A 26,037-nucleotide genomic window follows, 5' to 3' on the forward strand; every position below is an offset into this window, starting at 1 on the left:
TATTTATTTATTTATGGAGGGGTGGGGGTAGCCTTTTATTAAGTTTCCACTGGCACTTTTATTTTAATTTTTAAAACTTTTAACGCCAGTATAATTAACACGGACTGTGACATTAGTTTCGGATATACAGTGGTGATTCAACCATTCCATACATTACAACCTGTTCGTCGTGGTAACAGTTGGCGTCCTGATCTCCCCCACCGGTCCTCTTACAAGCATTTCTCTCGGAGAACCTCTTCCGCCGCCTAAGAGCAGGCAGGTCCCGGGAAGGTGAATTTTGCTGTGTCTCCTGCAGAGGGGGTGTGAGACGCCACTTCCCCGCCCCTCTTCGGGCGGCTCCCCTGCCTGTGGCGGAGGGATCATGCTTGCTGAGCTAATGTCTGGAAGACGTTCTGGGGTTCCGTGGAGGGGAGGTGGGGGCGGCCCCTCGGGGATAGCTTCGCTAAGGAAGGAGAGCTGCGGCCGGAGGGGAGGGGCGGGGAAAAGAAAAGCAACAACTGAATCATCACTTCACCCTGGGGTCAGCCTGCTCTTGCGGCCTTGAACTGCCCAGCAAAATGGAAATCTTTGGGGCACCTGGGTGGCTCAGTCGATTTAAGCATGCAACTTCAGCTCAGGTCATGATCTCACGGTTCGTGAGTTCGAGCCCGGCGTCGGGCTCCGTGCTGACAGCTCAGAGCCTGGAGCCTGCTTCGGATTCTGTGTGTCCCTCTCTCCCTCTGTCCCTCCCCCAGTCGCTCTCACTTTGTCTTTCTCAAAACTAAACATTAAAAAAAATTTTTTTTAATGGAGATCTTTGATGTAACGGGAGAGGGAGAGAGGGAAGCCAGTGCCATTCCCCCCTATCTGAGACTTTTCCCTTCCCACCCACAAGGCTCACACTTAATCTTTTTGCTCTTTTAGTCTTGATTTAAATGTGGCCCTTTCCCCAGACACAGTCTGTTCCGTCTGCCTACTTCATTTTTCTCCATAGCACTCATCATGCAACCCCTGGGTCATTATGTATTTTATTGCAAGATAATGTAATTAATTTAACATCATCTATTCAAATGTACGTTTACAAGGGCAAGGGGTTTTGTCGCTCCTGCTCGGTGCTGTATCCCCAGAGTCCAAAACAGTGCGTGATGCATGCTAGGTGCTCAATAAATACTTGCTGTATAAGTAAATGGACGAACAGGGAACAGTGAAGGGGCAGGATGGCAAAGGAGCCAGTTGTGTCCAAGGATGCATTCGGCCACGTCTACCCAGCTGTCCGCCCAGCGGTTGAGTTGGAGCCATTGGACAGGCACAGTCAAGGGGAGCTAACCACCCTTTAACCAGCACCTACTTTACCAAGCACTGCGGTAGGTGTCCTATGTTCATTATTCAGCTTAGGGATCACATGAAGCATGTATGGTTGGCCGCATTTACAGACAGGGAAACCCTAGAGGTTGAAGAATTCCCACACGGCCACCCAGCCCAGTAGGTGGCAGAAGGTGGGATTCAGCTTAATCCATCCGGTTTCCACAAATTTCCCAGAATAGTCAGTTGGCCGTAGTATCTCTTGTCTTTTTGCTTTTTTACCTGTAAGATGGGAATTAATTTTCCTGGTAAGAACAGCGAGCTGGGGAAATCAGAATATAGTTAGTATAAAATACGAACTTTGCACACATGCGGTTGAAAATTAGATCGCGTTGTTGAGTCACACGGACTTGGTTAAATCCAGCCAGTGGGGATGAGTCCAGTTTTCACGTAGGACTCTGTGCTTAGCACTGGCTTCAGTGTTGGTACGTACTGTTGTTATTCCAAATTCCCCGCTAGGCTGAGACCACAAACTCCAGACTCAGCATATTGTCTCTCATTTAGAAAATATTTGTGGAGCACCTACTACGTGCTCGGGGTAGATCCATCGAGAGGACCAAGTTCCCTGCCCTTCATGGAACTTCTATTTTTGTAGGGAGAAAGAGGCAGGAAATAAGTAGTCAGCAACAATCCATGAACTAAATTACATGGTGTGTTAAAAGGTAGCATGGACTATGAATGAAAAAATTAGTGTAGGAGAAGGGGCTTGGAAGATCAGGGTGGAGGCAGGCAGGTTGCACTGTTAGATCGAGTGGTCCAGGTGGCTTTTGAACAAAGGCCTGAAGAAGGTGAGAGAGGGAGGGAACCAAGAGGTGTCCTGGAGGGAGAGCATTCCCATCAGAGAGTACAGAGCAACGGTGCAGGGATGGGAGCATGCCTGATATGCTTGGGGAACAGCGAGGAGGGAAACTTGGTGGGAGCTGAATTCGAGTGGGGGAGACCCTGAGGGTAGAGACAACCTGATACCCCAACAGATGGGACATGGGAGATGAGCTAGAGTGCGGGGTCAGGGGTGAGCCAAGCCAGGGCTTAATCTTCCTATTCTCTCACCTTCATTCCCTGTTTATAAAAGTACGTGATGTAATTGAGTATTCTCAAGAGTATTAACATTTTTTTAAAGCAACCTTCCTTCCTTCCTTTCTTCCTTCCTCTTTCTTTCTTTCCTTCTTTCTTTCTTTCTTTCTTTCTTTCTTTCTTTCTTTCTTTCTTTCTTTCTTTCTTTCTTTCTTTCTTTCTTTCTTTCCCTTTTCCCTTTTCCCTTTTCCCTTTTCCCTTTTCCCTTTTCTCTCTGTCTCTCTCTCCCCCACCCCACTTTCTTTCTTTTTTAAGTAGGCTCCATACCCAGTGTGGGTCTTGAACTCCCGACCCTGAGATCAAGTTGCATGTACTGACTGAGCCAGCCAGACGCCCCTCCAAAGTATTAGCACTGAGCTTTTTGGAGATTTGGCCACTGCAGTTGTACTAGTCCCCTAATGTCTCTGGATGTGGGTTTCATCAGCTATAATATGAAAGGAATCTTCTAGATAATCTTTAGAAGCCCCTGTACGACTATTGCTGAGTGATTCCTTTCCAGGAGTCATGTTCTCATTGCTTGCTTCTTTCCCTCCTTACTTTATTCATTTACTCATCGTGAGTACTTAAAATATTTGCTGGAACACGAGCCCTCCCTGGATGCTGAGGAAGCGGAGAACAAAATCTCTCGTTCAAAATAGCCTGAGGTCTCCTTGCTGAGCTTAGGTAAGAAGCTATGAGCAAGGCGAGAATCAGAGCAAGTTGCACCCAGCAAAATACAAACCGTGCTGTAGGACGAGCAGCCACGTGACGGCATCTCCAGGTTCGGGCCACCCGTGAAAGGGGGGTGGGCCCGGTAAGAGGTGCTCACGTGCTCCGGGAAAGCAGGCAGTGATGGTGTGACGGGAAGCTGGCTTGAGAGCGGGAGGCTGGTGAATGGAGAGCCATCCACATGGGCCAGAGGGATTTGAGTCTGAGCTGGAGACACATCCTAGGGAGGGGGTCACATCCTCATGCTGGTACTGCAGGACTAGAAGAGGAGAATAAGGAGGTGAGAAAACCAGCCCAGGAGACTGGTGGATTGCCTCTGGACCCCGATTCCGGAAGTGGTCGCTCACCCCTCGTCCCCTCTCTGGCTGCCTCATTTTGTGACCGAGATTCTAGACCCTGAGGTAGCACAGAAAAGCTCTTTAAACCAGTTCTCTTTGAAGGGGAAGAAAACTACCTAAACAAGGAAATAAAGCTTTTCCTGTATCGTTGGCTCAACATTTAGAACTGACCTCTATGGCCATTGCAAGATTTTAGTGCAGAGCTCTTAAAATTGTTTTCTAAAAAGTCGAATGTGGCAGACTCCCCCCGTTGCTCGTCTGTGAAGCTCTCCTGGAGACCGAGCACGCCCCGCGCCGAGGTTCACGGCCAACGTCGTTTGCCTCCATGCAGCTGTAGAGGCGTGATTTGCACCCTTGCTACATTCGTGCATGCGTTTACTCTAATGGGCTTTGTGTGGTTGTGCTGGGCCTGGACGCCAGCCTCAGTGAGCCTCGCAGAGCCCCACATTTTATCCACTCCTGTGTTTCTGAACGTATTTCATAATATGTTGATATTTCCAGGCTAATCTTGCACAGCTACTGAGAGATTCTCAGGACCGAAATACACATCTGGGAGAAGAAATTAAAGAACTTCAGCAAAGGCTTGCAGAAGTCCAGGGTGACAATAAGGTACCGTGAATATTTAAAGGGAAAAAGCTCTGCCGTGTAATTGTGCACTAGAGGTTTATGTAGAGCACATCAGAAAAATGTAATGCAGCATTTGCTGAAAAATTTGTTATAGATTTTTACATTTGCAATGAAAATTCACAGTTTAGCATTTCTTATCTTTATTACATTGCCTTTGTGTGTGCACGCACGCGTATGTGCGTGCTTCTGGGTTGCTCTAAAATATTGCCACAACCCATTATAGAAGTTTCATTATGTTCAGCTTGGTGGTGAATAACATCGCAGTTGAGGGCAAAATAAAACCCCAAACGCTATACTTTCCCCCTTCTATACAAATAATGGATTTGTGGCTCAGATGATTTGGAATTATTCACATTCAGTTTTGAATTTTAAGCAGTCATCCTACTAATTATGTTCACATAACCAATTTATTTTATTGCTAAATTTGGCAATTTGTATGGAACATTGCTCAAAATCCGCTGCGTGGTATTAATCAAACTCCCCTGTTGGCAACGTTAATTATAAAATATGAACTCATAAACTCCAAACTGAATGTGTGCGCTCTCTCTCCCAGCTGAAGCTATGAACAGAAGTACAATTGAGAGAAAGGAAGAGAAACTATCAAAGTTTAATTCTGTCCCCCCAAATAATTTTCTGTTTGGCCACGATAGATTGATGTTCGGCTCCTTGCCAAAAGCAGCTCTCCTGATAGAGATGGCCACTGGAGTTTCACGCAAGAAAACTGCATGGCAGGGAGGAGGTCCTTTCTTGGGAAATGCCTCTTAAATGTTACCAAATTTCCTTGACAAATGGTGGAGGCATTCACTGTTTCTGGGAGCTGTTGGTTATTGGAAGGCACCATTTTGAAAGACGCTGGCTCATAAAAAAAAAAAAAAAAAAAAAAAAAAATGCACGAAGTGTCTTGAGTTTTCCAGAGACTTCTTCATAACAAAACAGAGAGGGTTTTACGCTCCTGCTGGCTTGAGAGGCTCAGTCTGAGGGCCAAGTGGCAAGTCTTCCTCTGTAGTGTCTTCTCCACTTAACCTGCCTTTAAGTGTTTTTTGAAACCTCTTGGATTTAACATATGTATTTGCAAAATTAGGCTTTACTATTCTGGGTCATGAAATTGGGGGTGGGAGAGAATGCCTAAAGAAGGGTTCTAATTAACACTGGACAAGCTAATCCGGCCTCTGGTATGGCTTCATTCACCACTAAAAGGATTTAAGTTCTGTAACCTAGGTGTTTGGTCCATAATTAAGGGCCAGACCTTCTTAGTCACTTCCTCAAGTGGTAACAGGAGGACAGGGTTTTCTAGAGAATAAAATGAGATGTGTTTAACAGTTTCCTTTAAACCCATGAAGATACTACAGGAATTTTGGAGACATAATAAATCCACGGAATACTAAAACATTTTGAAGATGGTATTTTTGGATTTATAGCCCTTCCTGATTGATTTTTTTTCTTACTTTATTTCTTTCCCCTGCCCTTACATTAGCTACCCCCACCCCCCAACTTTGCTAAATATACCTTCTGCTTCTTGTTTTGGTCACTTTTAATTCTGTCACCTTTTAGACACGTGGTATTTAAGGGATCGATGTTTGCAACTGGTATTTCAAGGGAAAAGAGGGTGCGTGTGAACGTGACTGTGTATGCATGCACGTGTGAGTAGGTGCAGGACTCAGCCTGGGGATGTGCATGCATGTGCACCACTAGGCACAGGTCCGGGCCTCCTTTTGCATTGGCACAGTCTGAACTTCGTGATTTGTTTGCGCTCTGGGTCTTTATTCCAGTAGCTGGACACATTTATCAGACTTTGTTTTCTTGCTCAAGGTTTGGAATCTAGTGACTCATATCCATGGCCTATGAAGTAATTCGCCTGCCAAAAGGTACAGGAAAGATGTCATAATGTTCAGCAGACCCCCTGTCTCAGTATCCAGCCTCTCCTCCTCAAAAAAACACCAGCTTCAGTGAGCCCCAGAGGTTCCATTTATTCTCATTTGCATCTAAAGTTATAGGGCTGATTTGTTTCAGATCCCCGTGAATCATAGCCACCCTCCCCCCACCCCCACCGCCACCCCCAGTTGTCAACATGAAAGCCAGATTACTCATTCGATAATGACACCAGGCATCTTGGGAAACTCAGAGGCCCCTGTTCCTAGGTGTGTGGTGTAGAATGGTTAGCCCTTCATTTATTCTTTTCTAATTCATCATGTCACTAGCTGCTTCAACCTTTCCATTGCCTTCCAAATCCAGTCCAACCTCCTTGCCATGGCGGGCTAGGCCCTCCAGTATTTGGCCCCTACTGATTTCTCCAGCCACATCTCTCACCACTAGTCACCTCATGCTTCAGCTCTGCAGCACTAATTTCAGCCCCTTTGTTGAGCTATACTGCCTTGTGCCTCAGGGCCTTTGCACCTGCTGCTTGCTCTGTCTGGGACTCTCTTCCCTTTTACTCTGCTCACAAACTCCTGCTCATCGTTTAAGTCTTAGGTCAAATGGAGCCTTCTTCAACTCTTAGGGGCCCACACTGCTCTGCTCTTTCCCCTCTGCTTACACTTGTGTGGCACCCTCACCCCCAAGAGTAAGCTCTTTGCAGGCTGAATTCCTGAGTGGTATACTGCAGTATTGCTAAGAATTGGCGCTCTTAGTTCCTGATACGTGAACATTATTTAATAAATCTTCATTGAAGACATGGAGTGGAATAAATGAATGAGTGAAGGAATAAAACGAATGAAGGGAATGAAAAGGAGAGCAAAAACGTTCAAGGAAGAGGAAAAGGGAGATGAAAAGGAAAAAGCATACAAGAAAATATGCAGACTGAGAAAACAAGCCCTGGTCGTCATCAGTAACTCTATTTGTGGGGTGAGAATAGTTTAGAAATTTGGAGAAAAGCAAACCGCTTCATCCAAGTAAAAGCAAAAGCAAACCAAACCCCAGGTATGAGACCTTGGGAAGCCCTTGTGGAGAGAGCAGAGGGTCTGAGGCTGAGCCATGGTGGGCTCAGGGTGAGATTCCTGCTCAGAGGTTGGCTCAAGCCTGTCAAAATCAAGAACACTCAATAACTGCTGTTGTTGGGCTCCTGACTCCTCCCCCCGCCCCCTCATTCCAAACAGAAGGGCCGATGGCATCATTTTATGAGCAACTGTTGAAGTACAGGATTTTTATCTCCAAGTTGCCATTTTAACTGATGATCCTTATCCGTATTTTGGGAAGCCCAGATTCTAGATGTTAAGTACATTTAAGAAACAAGGTGATAGGAAATTACTTGCCTTGGATATTTTAAGGTAGACTAATTTTTCCATTTGTTCAGCTAGAGCCTTGTAACCCTATGTGCCATAAAGCATTTTCAAACAGCCTCTTGAAAGATTTGTTGCCACCCTGGCTTATAAGCAGCTTAGCCCTCCCATGGGGTGGGGAGGGTGGGGGTTTCCGTGATAGGGTGGGGGGGGGTCCCATGATCAAATACCACCTGCCATCTCTCTGAACTGTGCCCAAGAATTTCTCGGGGCTCCTGGAGGGATGCAAACCCCTCATCCGAGCTTGAAGAGAGGTGTGAAAAGGGAAGCCTAGTGGACACCCTCCATTTCCCTGATAATTCTAGTTCTGAAAGGTTAATGAGGAAAGAGGAGGCACGTGGGGAAGCAAGGACTCACACTTTTACAGATCACCCTGGGAAAAGCTTTTCATGGGTGGTAGATTGCCCCGGGCTCTCAGTGAGTCAGTCTGTGAGGCATAAGGACCAATGATGAGGAAAGACCCGGATGAGGCTGGGGCCTCCAGTCTCAAAAAGCAGCCCGCTGAGAGAGAGCCGTAGCTTTCCTTCTTACCTCAGAGGTCTGCCTGCTCCGAATCTTCTGGCCACTAAGAAAGGAGTGGATTCAGGCAGAGGGGACCGGGAGGAAGAAGGGGTTCTCCGAGAAATTTAAGGAATGGTAAGAGGCAGTCAGGAAAACTAGCAGAGTGCATTTGGATCTGATAGCCAGAGGTCAGCTGGTAGACCAGCTCTCTAAAGGAGGAAGCCGGGCTGATAGTGCCTTGCCAACTTCCATGACAAACCAGGAGGCCACCGAAGTGAAGGCACTGACCTGGGAGTTGGAAAGATTGGCACTCCTGGAAAGGCCAGCTGCAGCCTTGCCCCTGTCAAGTGGCGTCAGGAAACACAGCCCAAGGGGTCCAACTTTGGAAATCAGGAGGCCCCAGGTTTATATTCTGGCTCCACCAGTTACTGTTTTATGGGCGCGAGCAAGTTGGCTTTCTCCCCTGGCCTCAGTTGCCTCATCTGGAAAATGGGAGTAACCACACCTCTCCTAGATTTGTTGTTAGGTTTTATCAGGTATTCATCAGTGCGTGGTTGGGGAATGGCTACACCCCGCTTAATGCTCTAGCAGCTGTGGATACATCCAGGAATAAGAAAGACAAGGTGCTCATTCTCAAAGAGCGTATATTCTAGTTGGGGAGACACACGGTAAGAAAATAAAATACGTAAGATCATCAGACAGTGGTTAGTGCTGGGAAGAAAGCAGGACAATGAGATTTAACGTGTGTGCGTGCGCGCACCTGTTTGTAAGTGTGTGGCACCCAGTAAGTGTTCCATAAAGGGTTAAGTGTTGCTGGTATTTTGGCATGACCTGGGGCCAGATTGGCTTACAGTTTTTTTGTGCGGGTATGCCACCAGGAAGCTCAAGGTCTTCCTTTCTGTTGATCAACTGTTTCCAGCGCACTGGGTATGTGCCTCCCAATAGAGACAGAAACTGTGGTAAAGAGCGTGGCACCTGCAGGATGGATCCCCCAAACTCAGCACTCCTTGTGGCCACCCCAGACTTTGCCAGCACCAAGCATTACTGCTTTGGTACAGAGCTTCTGGAAGCTTCCTTGCATTTTGTGCGCCCCTTGCAGGGTAACCACCTAACAGAATGTGCCAGGAACAGGAACTCAGGTTCCCATTGAGCACTTGGTTTTCTTGTCCACTTGCTTTTATTTTTCTTCATTTTACAGATTATGGCACTTGGGTGCAGAAGAATAGTCACAAAATGCAAGTGTTCAAAAGCAGGGAAGTTCAGGTGGACATCTGCTCCCAGCAGTGTTCCACGTCCACATTTCCTGGGCCCCCGCCGGCCACTTTAAACGTAACTGTTTGTCATATTGCATAGACACGAGGTTTTGCCCTTAATAATGAGCTTTATGTTACACCAGCTGACGGTCTTTAAGCACCTCTGTTTTATCTGGCGTTGGCACCATAAAACGATGGAGCCCTTCTGTGAACATACCTCTATTGACGTGGGACTTGTGGATGGATTCGGAGCGCAAACCAATTAAGTCAAAGCCACGAGCCAATAAAGACAGACCAATGAGCATGCAGGTGACTAATTAAAGTATACTTTGTTTCAAAAAAAAAAAAGATAACAACAAATGAGTGCTCAGCTGTGGCTGTTTGTAATGGTCCAGGATGAGGAATCAGAGAGCTCTTTGTAAACAGTTCCTCTTTATGCTTCAGAGGAGCAGAGAGATGTCCTAGTCTGTAGGAAACCCAAATGAAGAGAGCCCACTAATGAAAAGCTCTTACCTTGGGGCATTATAGAAATTAATTACAAAGAATTAAAATGAAGGATAAGAGCCCCTCACCTGCTTCAGCCCCAGCGTATCCTGCTCTAACTGGGATCTTGATTGTGAACTAGAGGCAACACTCAGTTCAGCCAGCAGCTGATTCCCTAATGTTCAGGATTCCCTAATGTTTTGCTGTCAGATGAATTAGACACATTTGGTCTCAGAGACGTATTTGAGTCCATGCTGCCTTATTTAAGCGTGTAGCTTGGGTGGCCCATGAGACCGGTGGTTTTGAACAGCCATCCCATAGACCATGTGCTTGTAGTTACTTTTTAGTAGAGAGCAGGCTCTGAAAGCGATCTCATTTTACAGCCCACCGTATCCAAACTACACTAAACTACCAAGAAATTGAAGCAGCTTTAAAACTGCTCGGTGGGACCCCATAAAGATTGTGGCTCCACGGTCAATGTGTACCGAACTGTCCGAAGGTGATTCGGGGGCTTCTTGACTGTGTGATCTTGGGCCAGTCGCTTGACTTCTCTGTGTCACGGTTATTCTCATCGGTACAGTGGAGATGTCTGCAGTACAGCGGATGGTTCGGTTCAAATCATTTCACCACGTCGTTATTGAGGACCCAACCACGTGCTCTCTGGATAGGGCAGGAAATAGTGAGTCCCTGCCTTCACAGGTCTTCCACTCTAGCAAGGGGAGATGAACAGTAACCAAATAAATAAATAAATTGGTATTTCACAGATCCGGAGATGGAGTTTTTCACATTTGAACATCTCTGACCTACAGTCACTGGTATCATGTTGTTACGATTGCCGATTTTTATTCTTTTTCGAGACACGTCATGGTGGGTCTTCAACGTTGATGGAGTTTTATATTTGATGAAGCACAGCATGAGATGTCGGAGGGTGTTTTAGAGCTACAGGAGAAAATTACTCAGAGCACTGTGGAGTGCAGCCCGGGGAAAAGACGGGTTGGTGGGGGGAGCACCGTTTATATCGGGTGGTTGGGGAAGGCGTATCTGTTCACGTGCCCTTTGCCCTGAAGCTGCAGGGCGTGTGGTGGGAGGTGGTCAGGTAACCGAGGGACGAGGTGCAGAACCCCGAGGCAGGAACAAGCTTGGGATGATAAAGTCGTGGCAGGGAGGCCATTGGACCTCTTAGGAGAATCACATATGAAAAGTTATACAAACGGTTAACACAGAACTCGCTCCGTCGGGGGAATGCTGTGCAATGGCTGGCATAGTCGTCGTGGAGAGAGCCAGCACCGCATAAACTCCAGAACCCTAGACTGCCAGCCAGGGTCGACCTCCCAGCCCTGCCATTTACAAGGTTGGCAACGTGGGCAGGTCGCTTCACCTTATCTGAAGATGGGGATGTCACAGTACCTCCCCGGGTGCTTGTTGGAATTACCTGGGTTCATGTGTGTAAGCACCTAGGCCGGGGCTTGGCGTGTGGGAAGAGCTGCATGTGTGTTTGCTGTAAGTCTTAGGAGACTAAGACCTTCGGAGAGGGAGCACTGGAGCCCAGGAAACCGAGCATGGACTCCTCGACTTCACGGCCTGTGTCAGCCTCCCTCGGGTGGCAGGGGAATCTCTCCTGTAGAGGACAGGACAGTATCTGTCTCCTGGAGTTGTGACAAGCGTGGAACGAGAGGCTTCCTGTGTTTAAGAAGTATTCAAGGACCCCTACGGTTAAGCCAGATGCCGCTATGGGTGCTGGGTATTCCATTGCGTGTGATAAGGGAGGCTCCCGCTGGGGTGGAGCTGACGGTAGGGAGGGTGCAAGAGACTGACGAGATCATTTCTGGTAAGTACCATACAGACAGTGGGGCAGGGTGGTGTGAAGGAGAGCCGTGTAGGGGTGAACGGCTCCAGCAGTGGTATCCATGGAAGACTTCACAGAGGGGAGTGACCTTTGATCTGAGACCTGAAAGAGTTGAAAGGAGTGGGTTCTGGACAGACCAAGAGGATGTGCAAAGGCCCAGAGGCAGGCACAAGCCTGTGTGTCTGAGGCATTGAAAGGAAGCCGGCGAGGCCAGAGAACAGAGAAAACGCAAGCGGCTGGAGATGGAATCAGGAGGCAGATGGGAGCAGCTCACGTCCTCATGTTGTGCCTCATCAGCCCCGCTGAAAACTTGGGCATGGATTCCAGTGCAATGAAAAGCCACTGACGATATGGGTAAGAAGAGCTTCTAGCACGTTTTTGGGTGCTCAAGTTGGGTGCTGGTTAACTGGGAGACGCTGATATACATAGACCCCAAAGAGCTCTTTTGCCTCTTCTGCCTCGTGTGGATACAGCAAGAAGATGGTTGTCTGTGAATGAGGAAGCAGGCTCCCGCCAGAAACTAAATCCTCTAGAGCCTTGAGCTTGGACTTCCTAGCCTCCAGAACGATGAGAAATGCATTTCTGTTGTTCAGAAGCCACCCAGACGATGGCATCCTATTATAGCATCCCAAACAGACCAAGGCAGGAATTGGTACCAAGAAGTAGGATGTTGCTATAACGAATACCTAGAAATGTGGAAGTGAATTTGGAACTGTGTAATCGGTAGGGCTGGGAGAGTTCAAAGTTGCGTATTAGATAAAGCCTAGGTTGCTGTGAATGGACCATCACGGGCGATTCTGGTGAGGGCTCAGGAAGAAAAGAGGCGAGCTGCAGAGAAAGCCTACATCTTCTTGGAGAATACCGAAGTAATCCTGAGCAGAATATCGGTGGAAATGTAGACAGTGAAGGTCATGGATGATGTATCGGAAACTGGGGGGGGGGGGGGGGGGGGGGGGGGGAGGGAGGACCTTCTTTGTTATGAGGTAGCCAAGAACTTGGCTGAACTGTGTTCGAATCCATTGTTTTATGAAAGGTAGAACTTGCGAGCAATAAAATTTGGTATTTAGCTGAGGAGATCTCTAAGCAAAGTGTTGGAGACATGGCTTGGTTCCTCCTGATTGCTTATAAATTACAAGAAGAGAGAAATGATTTGAAGATGGAATTGTTAAGCAAAAAGGAACCAGAACTTAAGGATATGGATAGTCCTCAGGCTATCTGTATTGCAAAAAAAAAAAAAAAAAAAAAAAAAAAAAAAAAAAAAAAAATCATCAAGCGTGTGGCCAGGTGACCATTTGATTAGGAGATTTGTCCTGATCAACTGTCTCAGACAGAAGCCAGGTGCTATTTTTCATGACAGTGGAAGAATGACCATGAAGGCACATCTGAGGTCACCAAGTCTGCCTGGTGTGCATGGGCCTGGAGGTCACAGCAGCCTACACCTGGTTATAGAGGATGGGGCCTCCCAGAACTGCAAGGCCAGCAGAGAGCCACCGTGGGGCTGTCCTGCCAAGTCATGGGGTCACAGAAGTGACATTGCCATCCCAGTGAGTCCAAAGGCAGAGCATCAAGCCAGAGAGGATTATCCTTGAGCCTTAAGGTTTAACATTGTTTGCTCTGTTAGGTCACCTGGGACCTGTCACCTCTTTCTTCTTTCCTAGTTCTCCTTTTTGGAATGGGAATGTCTATCCTGTGCCTGTCCCTCCTTTGTATGGTGGAAGCACATAGCTTGTCTGGTTTCATGGGTTCAGAGCTGGAGGAGTTTACCTCAGGTCAAATCATACCTAGAGTCTCACCCGTATCTGATTTAGACGCTATTTCAGTGAGGCTTTGGACTTTAGAGTTCATGCCAGAATGGGTTAAGACTTTGGGGGCTGTTGACATGGAATGAATGTATTATGTATGTGAGAAGACTGTGAATTTTAAGGAGTCAGGGGTGGAATATTGTGTCCCCTCCCCCTCCTAAATTTATGTGTTGAGATTCTAACCCCCAACGGGATGGTATTGGGAGGTGGGGCCTTTGCAACATTATTGGGTCATGAGGGTGGAGCCCTCATGCCTGGGATCAGTGTCCTTATGAAAGAGGCCCCAGCAGCTCTGTCTTCGCCACCACCATGTGAGGACACAGCAAGAAGATGGCCCTCTGGGAACCAGGAAGCAGACACCAAGCCTGCCACCACCTTGATCTAGGACTCGTGGTCTCTAGAACCGCAAGAAATCAATGTTTGTTGCTTATAAGCCACCAGTGCATGGCAGTCTGGTACAGCAGCCTGGATGCCCTAAGACAATCCCCGTTTCCGAAAGGACGGATGTCCCCTGGGGCCCAGCAAGGGCTGGGTGACTTTCCCAGGACGCATGACAGGCAATAGCAGCATCAGGGTCTGAACAGGTGACACCCGGGGAACAGCAGCCACTCCTGCCTCTGGCTTCCTCTTCCTGTCTCATGGGGAAAACGGATTCGGGCAGGTGGAAGCCAGGTGAGGAGAGGATATGGCGGGCCATGACGGCAGAAGCCTGAGAAGAGATGGTGGAAAGGAGTGAGTCATTCCGACTGGGGGAAGGAGGACCAGAGTTTGCAGGGGGCCTCGGCGGAGGAAGCGACTCAGGGGGCAGGGTGGGGGAAGGGCACCCAAGAGTCATTTAGCCGCATGGTTTTGTGGCCACGTCCCCCAGCCACATCCCAGCTGCAGCCGTTCCTCATCCATAAGCTGACGACTCACACCCGTAATTCATTCATAAACGTTTATTTCCATCTAAATCAGCAAATGAGTGCATCTATTGGTGGCAGGCAAGTGCCTCGCGGGGCAATGATCCACTTCTGGGGCTGGCGCACGGAGGCTGGCCGCGGAGTTTTGCCCGCCCTGTTTGGGGGAATTAAGTGCCCGGAGCAGTTGTAGCAATAGCCATTTCCAAGGTGGGAAATCAACATCATCGCCTGCAGTCTGCAGATAAGGTTGGCCCTGGAGCCCTGCTTCCTCCAGCTTGAAGGAAAGATTGGACTTCCCCAGCGGGCGAGTGTGGGGGGAAACTTACGTGGAGGACAACAATGATGACACTCGTAACAATAATCGTAATAGCAGCTAACACTTCTTGCACACTTCTGTTGTTCCGGGGGCTGTGCTAAGGATCACAGAGAAACCCATCTTCTCTTAGGATTACGTTCTGAAGTCAGCATGTGAGCGGCAAAAACTTGTGTCTAGCCACAGGTCCTCCCCCACCCCCCCCCACCCCACCACCCCCACGATGGTCCCTGAAATTGTCCATCAAGTTCAGGGCACATGGCATTTATGTTCCCGAACACGGCATGATGCATTCGTATGAACAATGCGATCGTGCCTGAATGTGTTACCAGCCACGCCCCCACACCCCTCTGTCCGGGGCATTGAACGCAGGAAGTGGGTAGTCACCCAACTTAAAAAACTTTCTCTCTCTCTCATCCTCTCTTCCTCCTCTTTTTTTTTTCTTTCCCTCATCTTTTCGCCAAGGACGTATGCTTGAGCCCCTAAGTGAAATGTTCACTTAAAGCAACCCCATTCCTTCTCACTGCATGCTTACAGCAACCCTCCAGGGAAGCTATACCATTACCCTTGTGTTGTTTCAGTGCAAGATACTGCAGCCCAGGGAAGTTCCGGCGTGTGCCAAGGTTGCACAGCTAGCAGACTGTGGAGCCAGGACACAGACCCCAGCCAAGACAGGCTCCAGAGCCTGCGAGGCTGGAGCCCTGGAAGGCGGGTGAACTCTGCCTTCGGCATCCCTGTCGCAACCCCCTCCTTGGCCCCTTGCACTTGACTTGACTTGCACTTGACTTGACTTGCACTTGGGCTGCTTGCACTTGAGTTTCAGACCAACTAATGATCCAGCTATTACCAGTTTGGACCTCACTTTAAAAAAAAAAAAACAAATGTTTCAACCAGTCCAGCCCTGCAATTTAATAGACAATATTGTATGCATATTAAACACCAAATGATTGTTAACATATTTATTGAGGCTTAACAGGCATCCGGCATATAAAAGATGACTCTCTTATATGGCTGTCAGACCTCAATAAACATGTTTAATAATTAATTGGCATTAAGCAAACATAATTGCGTGATTCTAAATTAGGTGTTCAGTGAAGCGTACTGCGAATGGAAAACCACCGTAGTGTTTTATTACTTAAAGTTCAGGCTGTCAGTCTGGCTTTTCACAGATCAAGAGAAGTGCCCTCCGTTCAAAGCCGGGTCAAAGGCCGCCTGTTGCCTCGTGCCAAAAAAAGGCACAAGCCCTCTTGCTCCTAGACCCTTTGCTCCGAGAAATGTTTCTCATTTGGTTAGCTGTTTGTCTTTCTGTATGCCCTCTTGGGGTTCCGAAAGTTCTGAACCGAGAAGCTGTGTGATGTAAAAAATGGTTTCACGTGTCAGCTTTCAGCTGAATTAACCAGTTCTGCCATAAACTCCTGCTTCCCCTAATACAGACGATTCTCATTATTTGCTGTAGTTCTGCTCTCTAAATTCTCTACGAACAGTGAATTAGCAAATACTGAACCATCTCTCCTAGGAAAAGCCCAAGACCAGGTTCCTTGGAGCCTCTGGCCACAACGTTTTTATCAATTAACACATAACTTTGCTTTATGTGTGATTCTGGTTAAAGCCACCTTATTTAATTTATAGTGTTGGTTCTGTGACATTGAACTCAGGGCCTGTCGTGCTGTAACTCACGCCCCACACGTATTCTCTGTATGGCACCTCACAGCCTTCTGGTGTGTAGGAACACTAGATAGCACTTCAGCACTAGGTATTTTATGTAGCAAAACACCAACAAAAAACACGAAAGGATGAACAGTCATGGCACTAAATAGACCACGAAAGGGGTATTTATTCACGGTACCAGAACTGAAATAAGGCAACACCCATTGCCTTGTTCTACCTCAACTGGGAATGCGCCTATTGGATGATTCACACTTTTTGCACCTCTGTACTTCTCTGCACATGTCTGCCCATGATGCAAAAGCACCATGCATGTTGATTTTGAGATTACAAACACATTGGCAGTAGGCAAATTCACAAATACAGAATCCTCGAGTAATGAGGATCAACCGGAAGCGGGTTCCATTAAGCACAGCCATCTGGATACCTACGTGCCATACGTCCTCCGCCAGCTCTGTGTGCAGACTTCCTGGAACATTGTCTGCTCAGTATCAGTGATGCTTTGGCTCGTAGTAGGTGCACAATAAATGTCTGTCACATTCAATTGAGTGGTTTTCAAATAAGGACCCCAAATAGATGTCACCTGAAAATGCTCTTTGCGGGGCACCTGGGTGGCTCAGTGGATTCAGTGTCCGACTTCGGCTCAGGTCATGATCTCATGGTTCATGGGTTGAAGCCCCATGCTGGGCTTTGCACTGACAGTGCAGAGCCTGCTTTGGATTCTCTGTCTCCCTCTCTCTCTGCCCCTCCCCTGCTTATGTTCTCTCTCTGAAAAATAAATAAACATTAAAAACAAAAAAGAAAATGCTCTTTGCTTTTCTCTGGGTATCATTACTTTCATCATTCACTGCTGGTATATCTTGTTTCAGTCTTGTTAATATTCTACCTTGGCTTTTAACTTTCTACCTCTCACCTGCCCCCAAATCCTTTAGAGACGTGAAAATCCATTTCTTTACCAGCAGCGAAGCCCTTAAGATCCATGCTGGAACAAGGAAGAGCATGCCCCAAGCAGACCCTAATGGCTGGGTTGTGAAAACCTGTCTCCAGGATCTCATCCATCTACGAAGCCCATCCACTCACACCCTACAAGGAGGTGGGGGAGTCAGGCTTACAACCTTTTTAGACGAAGCATCCAGAAGAAGTGCCATAACTTGAAAAATTCACTCGAATGGCAACCTGTTTGGCACTGAGATAGGCACTTAAGGGATGTTCTGGCACCGTGGGATCATCCTGGGGTCACGGTTCCCATCGCGGCTCTACAAGAAGGTTTGCGGCTGTGCGTAGAGCTAGGTTCCAGAGTCTGGGGCAGCTCTAGATTCTCCAGGGACCCTTCGGAAAAAGACATTTTGAAGACTGGAATTTTATCTATAGGGATTTTTTAAAGAAAAGCCTGTTATGAAAGTTGTGTGTGCTTACCTGAAAAGTTAGAAAACAGAGATCCAAACAGAGACCATGCAAGCTTCACCATTACCTAAACGTGCACATTTAAAAATGTTGATGTATTTGGTCATTTTTTCTTTTGTGCCTGGGTTCTGAGTGTCATTTCAATTATACTGCAAATGGAAGTTAGTCGTCTGCTTTTGGTTCCCCGCTTAGCATGCTCTCATAAGCATGTTCTGCGTTATTACACAGTTCATCACCCTTGTGTCAAACAGCTGCAAACTAGCCCATTGATTGATTGCTAGCCATTCCACTCTTGTTAGACTCTGTTTCTCATTTTTTAGCTCTTTCTGTGAAGGACAGTGCCATCTACTTTTTCTCTTTTCCTAAAGCATGTCTGGGATTGCTGTTCGCCCAGGTTTTCAGAAGCAGGGTTACTGGGTCATTAGTGGGGGCATTCTTAAGGCCCTTGATGATGTAGCCTCAGTGTTCAGAGCATGGGAGTATGCCCGACTCACCAGACCCTTCTTAACCTTGTGTTACCATTTTTTAATCTTTGATCTCTGACCCAGAGTTTTTTCCTCACTGTGGCAGTGCTGTAAAGGACATTCACCTTCAAATGCCCAGGACTGTGTTCCTGTTAGACTTATACTGTGTATGCATGCACATGCATGTGCGTACAAAGTATAATATATATTATATTTGGTTTTGTAAATTCATGATACTGTCAAGAAGTTTCTTTGTCTTGTGCCCTTCCTTAGTATATCTTGAAAAGTCTTACCTTCCAAAATTTTCTGCCTAATATGCTTGAGTATTTGTTTGGTTCTATTCATTTTAACACACATACACCCATTCTCTCTCTCTCTCTCTCTCTCTCTCTCTCTCTCTCCCTCTCTCTCTCTCTCTCTCCTTTCCTTTGCTACCAATGGAAAATGCAGCTCTTGAGAATGACAATTGCCAAACAGAGGCTCGGAGACGAAGAAATTGGCGTGCGACACTTCGCAGCTCACGAGCGTGAAGACTTGGTTCAGCAGCTGGAGAGAGCCAAGGAGCAGGTTATTGCTAACATCTGTTACGAGTGGGGGATGTGTTTGTACGGTCGGACTCTGTCCCCTGTTCCTCAGAGAGGGTGACGTGCCTGGGATGCTAGTCAGAGGCAGAAGAGGGTGTAATGCGTGCTTTTACTTCCTCTGTGCTCTGCGAGTTCCAAGCCTCCCTCTTGGGGTCCGGGCTTCCTGCACGTGTGCCCTCCTACTTTGGATGCCATTGTTCTGAACGAAAGAAACGCACCCCCCCACACACACACACACACACTCACACTCAGTATAGACAGGAACAAAACGTGACCCCCTGACCTTAATCTGCAAGTTTCCTGAAATGCCGAGCGATGCTTTTCAGGTAGAATCTCAAAGGGTACAGAGCCCTATTTAGGGAACGAGGAAGAGAGCCTAGACTTCCTTTCCTTCTTTTGCTCATTGGTTTCGAAGAACAGGACAAGATTTCTGCGTCTCGAGAAGCTTGAAAAAGTATGCGTGTGTAAGACACCGGCTGCCCTTCTCAGCGTCTGGATTTGCCCCCTCGGAGCCTCCGGCTTGGGGGCGAGCTGCCGCTGGGAGGGGGTGGGTTCTGCTTCTAGGTGGCACTCATCCTATCTCAGACATCATGAGTGTCGGGCAGGAAGTCTGTCCCTTCCCTTAAGCTTTTATCCCGTGGGGTGCTTGCGGTTTTACAACACGCGGGTGGGGGCACGAATACGCTCTGTAAAAGTCAGCCAGCCAAGCAGAAGGCTCCATCTCTGGCCATGAAGTGACATCTGAAGACCATCGTAAGTAAGGACACTCCCTTGGTTTCAGATTGAGTCTCTGGAGCATGACCTACAGGCCTCTGTGGATGAGCTTCAGGATGTGAAAGAGGAGCGGTCTTCCTACCAGGACAAAGTGGAGAGGCTCAACCAGGAGCTAAACCGTATCCTGGGCGGGCACGAGAACCGTCTCATCGACGTGGATGCCCTCTGCATGGAGAACAGGCAAGTGGCCATGCCCCGGCGGGCGCTCTGGGGGCCATCTGCAGCCCTATTGACGTTTGAGGGAATTGCCTTACAATGGAAGGGAAGTCTCAGCGCTAAAATGGTGACGTCAGTGTCATGGATGAGTTCTGAAAGTCAGAAAGGAAGCACCACATACCTATATGCCTACATACGAACCCCCTTCTCTCTCTCCTCTCTCTCCCCCTGCCCTCCCCACTCCCCAGTTGGGCAGGAGGGGTAGGGAGCCAGCAAGAGCTGCTCGGTATTGTATCAAGGAGGGGGAAACGAATAAGAAAATAAATTGAGAAATTCCCGTAGCTCTTTCTCTTCCCCGAGGCAAGTTTCAATGCGCGCGCGCGTGTGTGCATGTGTGTTTGTGCGTGTGCGTGTGTGTGTCTAACTTCATGTTATGTCTTGTGTTGCCTCTTCCTGCCTGCCTTCCCAGTGGAATCATCTTAATGAGAATTATGTGGAAACTGTGTTGATATCCCATAGGGGATCTCTGCAGAAGGCTGTTCTAAAGTGGGGTTTCTGTGATTTGGGCCTATTTGACCTTGATCGCATCCGTTTAAGAAAAGGTCACAAAGATGCATTTTTCTCCTCCTTTTGGTGGGGAGAAGGCATTATATGTAAAAGATGGCTCTTGGGATGTGTCCTTTTCTTTTTTTTCCTCTCTCCTACTTGAGTGTATTTTTTTTATCTTGTCCCCAAACACTCCCTAGTTGAATGTTTTCTTCTCTAGGTACCTTCAAGAGAGACTAAAGCAACTTCATGAAGAGGTCAACCTCTTGAAATCAAACATTGCCAAGTACAAGGTAGAAAGTCATGGTGACACTAGTGATGATTCATTATCGCGCATCTAAATGCCATTCTATTTTAATTCCCTTTTATGTGCCAAAGACGTTTGAGTACTTGCCTGCCCTCCTAGACAGAATAAGAGCTTTAACTGAGGTAACCAGGAAGAATTATACCCCAAACGACAAACACAACAGAAACAGCTCTTGCAAGAGTCCCTTCTGTTGCCGTTACTGGGACAGGGCACACAGAGACCACCCGAATCTGGACACGGCCACGTTACGGCCTCGGTGCACGTAGAATTAGCTTTTTTTCCCCAGCTTTTCTGTGCAGTATGCTGCCATCAGACGCTATTTGTCGCATAATCATCCCTAAGAAAATGGTTTCTGAGCGAGAAAGAAACAGAGATTGGGAAATCACGATCCGAGAGACAATGTTCACGTCACACTAAAAGGACAGAATGTTTAAATTCTCCCACTGTTGTTTAGACTAATTCCGGCACCATTAGTTTGATAATATCTATTTCTGCAGATGTTCGTTGTGAGCGTTATAATTAGAAACGTCTCCTGGGCTTCTCTGCTTTGAAAATAGATTGATTTCTCTTCCTGAGGGTGAAGTTTTACAGCAGTCTAGATGCTTGGGAGAACCTTCTCGTTTTGCTGGCTTTTGACGTTAGCTTTTTGCCTCAGAAGTCTCTACACTGTTCGTCCTCTTCCATTCTGTGGGGGCCACACTTTACGTCAGTCTATATATACGCATGGAGCCAAAGAAGAATACAGCTTTTAAAGTTGTATAATTAATACATACATTTAAAAAATGTGTGTATGCATTCATTTAACAGCCTTCATTCGGTTCTTCTACGTGCTAAGCATTGGCTAGACAGTGCATATCAATTTTAACGTAAGGGTCTGTTGTCAGAATGGCACTCTGGTTCACGTTGACACTTCCTAATCTTGTGTCCGTGACCGATGTCATTCTTTGACCATGTCTTCTTCCAGCCCAGCCACGGAAGCCTTCCAAATACTAATAACGATCTTTTGGCATTGGTATATGGAAGTAAACCTGTTCTCCATCTCATGTCTATTCAGAAGGGGTTTCCATAACTAGTGACTTCACACATTAGATGGAATTCTTGCTTCAGATTTGATTTAATTTAACAAATCTGCACGGAGTGCCTTTTATATATAGGAGAAGGTAATTACTGTCATTCTGCTGGGCACCAACTTAAAAAAAAAAACAAAAACCCTCTTTACCAGATCCATACATTTTATAACTCTTTGGCAGGGACTCAGAATTTTAAAAGTTGGGTCAGCATCTGGAGTTTGCCAGGGTTCTTGCGTGCCAGATGGGAGGATGCGTCTACTATAAGGAGGTATTTTTCTATTATTTGGCTTTTTTGATAGAGATTTGTATTTTCTCCCAATGCTGCTTTAGAATGCTCTCGAGAGACGGAAAAACTCAAAAGGCCAGAGTAAATCTAGCAGCAGTGCGCTAACTGGAGTCTTGTCTGCAAAGCAAGGTATGGTTCGACCTCTGATGACAATCCGGTGCTGGGGCTGTGGGTCTACATCTACATGTGGGTTTATGGGTTGGGAACCAAGCGGTTCTTAAAACAGCCTTCCCAAACCTGCCTCTGCATCAGCATTGCCCGGAAGGCTTGTGAAATCACAGATTACTGTCCCCTCCACACACAGAGTTTTTGATTTAGTAGGTCTGGGGGGGAGGGGGGTGCAGAAAATATGCATTTCTTAAGTGTTCCCAGGTGATGCTGATGCCTGTTCCGGGATCCTGCTTTGAGAACCTCTACATTAGATGTTTTTCTAATGACGGGACCCCATTTGCATCTGTTCCCCTCCACTGTGCTCTTCTTTCAAGAATGCTTCCCCCTACCCTCTCATCACCAGTTTAGCATCACTGAGTACATGTTCCAGCCTCATCGAGTTTCTCCTTTTCCTGGCCTCTGTGACCAGAATAGAAAAGTCTCATAGCTGCTGAAATCATTTTATCATGGAACATGTGCCTTTTTCAAAGAAGCTTTTATTGATTGCAATTTTGTTCCTCCTCCTTGTCGATTCTGATGAAAAATAATGATCTTCCAGGAACAGTCCAGGGGAATAAATAGCAGAGAGCTTGCTTCTGACACTTAATATTTGGGAATTCAGTTCTCAACGTGAGCCTCAGGTTGAACACGCTCGACTGGCCCACTCTCGGGCTGCCGGCCGTGCAGACCAGAACAATCAGGCGGCAGTCTTAATCAGAGCTACAGTGGCTGGGGAAAAAAAAAAAGAAAGAAAAAAGTGCTGAATCTCCAGCCCACCTAATAACCAAGGCACTTGTCCAAGCAACTTTTGTTTTTCCACTTGACTGAAAAGAGGAAACCCTAGAATTGTTTTTAAACAGAAAACCACAATACTCCACAGAAATATGGAGTGGCTCATGTGAGGTTAGCCCTGGGTACCCCTGACAGCCAAACATGTTTGAATGGTGAGATCCAGCCTTGCACTGATGTGGGGAATGCCAGCCATGGCCAAGCAGTAAACTTGGCACAGCCTTTCTAGATAACCCTTTGGCCACCTATATCGAAAAGCCTTGAACTCATCCCCTTTGAGCAGCAAGAAATAATGACAGATGTATGAAAAACTTATTCCTTGAAGAAAGCTCTTCCTGCATTACTTAAAATAAAAACAAAACCAAAAAAAAAAAAAATCCAGGAAATAACATAAATGTCCAACAGTAATTAAAGAAGTTACTCTATATTTTATATACGGGCTACCAAGCAGCCACTCTATTTTATGTTTTAAAAAATATTAATGATGGGGAATAGGCTTAAGTGCAAAAAGAAGAGCTTTTTCCCATTTTCAAAGAAAAATGTATGAATTTGTGTACCTACATACAAGCATATAGGAAGTGATGCTCAAAGGTAGACAGTGAGATTTATTTGTTTCTGTCTGGTAAGCAAGTCCAAGTGGTATCTCTTTTGTGGTGACTCTTAGTTCCTAAAAACATGCATGCACAAAATATATTTTGTATTTTAAGTAATGCCCTATATGATCTTCCCACCCACCGAGCATACCACATCGTAGGAAACTTTGCCACAAAGCGAGGAGCTCAGGACCAGAGTCATTACCATTTGCGAGGCTGTGTGACCTTTAGCTAATATTTTTAACCCATTACCACCTTGCATTCCTGTCTGTGAAATGGGAATACATAATACTTCCCAGGTGAGTTTTTTTCTTTTTTTTTTTTAATTTTCAGCCTCAAATGAGTTAGTATGAAAATGTTTTGAAAGGGCAAAAGACTGGACAAATACAAAAGATTATTCTTATCCTTTTAAAACATTGTTGGTAAAAGTCCACGAGAACTTCCTCCTTTTACTTGCCGTTTACCCCTCATGCTGAATTTTATTTTGTTTTACTTTTGACACTTGATGCGGATTCTTCAGTACAACATCGTAGCATTTAGGAGCTGGAAACGTATCCCAGCTTTGTTATCCAGGAAGAATGGACATTGGTTTGCATTCCAGCGTTTCAGAAGGACGTAACACTGAGTTGTAAACTTTAATCCCACCTAGTTCAGGATCTGTTGTCTGAGGATCACGGGTGCAGTCTCCCAGCTACTCCACAGTCCATTTCTGATCTGAAATCTCTGGCAACGGCCCTACTAGAGACAATCCACGAGAAAAACATGGTCATCCAGCACCAGAGGCAGACCAGCAAGTATGTAGATAAACCCTTGGGTGGGCGGTGGGTGGGAGAGAGGTGGGACACTGGTTACCTACCAGCAGTGGGTGGCGGCCGGGTGGGTCTGCAGGCCTTTGGGGGAAGCGGGGGAGCCCTCACGTTAAGGAAACTTAACTAAACTGGAATGGTCCATCTGTATTATGACAACATCTTGGCCATTCGCCAGATTTGGGTGAGGAAATACTACCTGTCATTACATATTGAACACTTACTCTGAGCCACTCGCTGAGAAATGCATATTACACGGGTGATTTGGGTAGTGCCATTGCCTGGGGAATGTAACCTACCTCTCCTGCAAGGTTTCCTTCAGGGGAGGCATGTCCTCAGTGCCGTCTTAGCCTCCAGCATGACTTTGAGGGGTTCGGACAGAGAGGAACATCAAGCGTCAGTTTCCACAGGCAGCCAGCCGGGCCCAGAAGGGAGTGTTGCGTCACTCTTCCAGATAAGCAAAAACGGTGGTGGGACAGAACTACAGTCAAAACAGAGTGTGTTGGTTTTTACAAACATATTGACTACGAGGGGCAACATCAAGCAAGTTAAAATAGCAATTAGAGACGCATGAGGAATTGGAGGTGTTCAGACGATGGTGAATATACAATAAGTTAAAGCAACAAACGTTGCAAACAGAGCTTGTTCCAAGGGCGGGCGGCCATGCTCAAGAAAGGCCCCACACTTGGTCCAGGGCCCCCCTGTCGCCCTCTTGAAATCCTTCATCATTGTCTAACGAAGAGACCTGCATTTCCATCTTTCATGTAGCGGGTCCTGCTTATAAAACCTACTCACAGAACCAAAATGAAGGCGTGGAACGAGTGAGCAGGCTTCCAGCAAGGAGGAGAGAGATGAGGGAATCAGGGTCCTGGCGAGGGCGGGGGGGCACAGGGAGAGAGGCAACCGGAAAGTGATTGAGAGTATTGTAAAAACAAAATAGAAAAAAAAAAAAAAAAAGAGAGAGGGAAGCAAGGAGTGAAGGGAAGATCACGCAGGAGATGAAGATATATATAAAAGAAGGCAGAGAGCAGTGGAGGGAGTCTGGGCAATCTCAGAGGGATGACAAGGGTAATTTATTGACAGAAGAAGTTTTTAAAATTCTTTTAAAAGAAATCTTAACCAAGGAATGAAACAGTCAGGTGCTAAAATTCAGATACTTCTCAGGGGAGGGAGAAGAAATGGAAATCTCCCCAGAGTAGGTACCAGGTCTATTTTATTCAGGAAGAATCCCCTGCAGCCACCAGTGTTCCACATGAGCCTTCTTTGTCCTCACTGACTCCTATAAAGCACCCACTGGGGCTCTTTCAAAACTTGTCAGGTCTTCTAAACCCTAGACTATTCTCAGCAGGCAGCCTCGGCTTCTCTTTGACCGAGAAAATAGATGCTACTCACCATGAAGCCCGAGACTTACTCACCATGAAGCCCAAGACTTACTCTCGGATGGGACCAGTGCCTTCCACCCTCTCCCCCATCTCTGGGAAACACACTGGCCCGCCCTCCTGTTGGTCCACACGGTCGTCTCCTGTGCACTCCTCCTCCCACCTGTTCAGCGTCTGCCCCTCCCCTGGCTCCTGCCTCTTCACCGAGAAACCACACAGAGCTCCCTGAACCCCCAAAGCCTTTCCGCACTCTGCAGCTCCCCTCAAATTCCACTTACCTAGTGTCCTTGTGAATAAGGACACTTTTAGTTCTTCAACAGCCACCCCCTCAAAGTGTGTGTGTGTGGGGCGGAGGGGGGGGGCACCTCTGTCAGAATTACCTGGAGGCACTTGTTTAGAAATGCAGATTCAGCTGGGGGGGGGGTCATTCTGGAGGGAGAGGAGGGGGTGTCAGGGTTCTGGATCTTAGCATACACCGCCTAGGGGGGAGGGGCTGCCGTGCAAGGGAAAGAAAGACCACCTACGCTTCAACACCTCCCAAGACTTCTTCCCAAATTTTCCACAGCAGGGTCTCCAGTCCCCGCCAAGCCCCACTTTCTGA

General features: G+C 47.0%; 1 protein-coding gene across 2 annotated transcripts in view; it reads left to right on the plus strand.

Annotated features, from left to right (window-relative positions):
- The window catches only part of CCDC149 (coiled-coil domain containing 149), a 97,363-nt gene that overhangs the window by 48,777 nt on the left and 22,549 nt on the right, over positions 1 to 26,037 (plus strand). For both annotated transcript variants that reach the window (XM_058722947.1, XM_058722948.1), the window contains exons 4-9: positions 3,963 to 4,070; positions 18,447 to 18,563; positions 19,362 to 19,534; positions 20,277 to 20,349; positions 21,764 to 21,848; positions 23,901 to 24,045. In XM_058722947.1, coding sequence (XP_058578930.1) covers positions 3,963 to 4,070; positions 18,447 to 18,563; positions 19,362 to 19,534; positions 20,277 to 20,349; positions 21,764 to 21,848; positions 23,901 to 24,045 — 701 coding nt within the window. The remainder of the gene's footprint in view (positions 1 to 3,962; positions 4,071 to 18,446; positions 18,564 to 19,361; positions 19,535 to 20,276; positions 20,350 to 21,763; positions 21,849 to 23,900; positions 24,046 to 26,037) is intronic.

This window comes from Neofelis nebulosa, chromosome 3, assembly GCF_028018385.1.
Source record: "Neofelis nebulosa isolate mNeoNeb1 chromosome 3, mNeoNeb1.pri, whole genome shotgun sequence".
In the NCBI taxonomy this organism is placed as follows: Eukaryota; Metazoa; Chordata; class Mammalia; order Carnivora; family Felidae; genus Neofelis; species Neofelis nebulosa.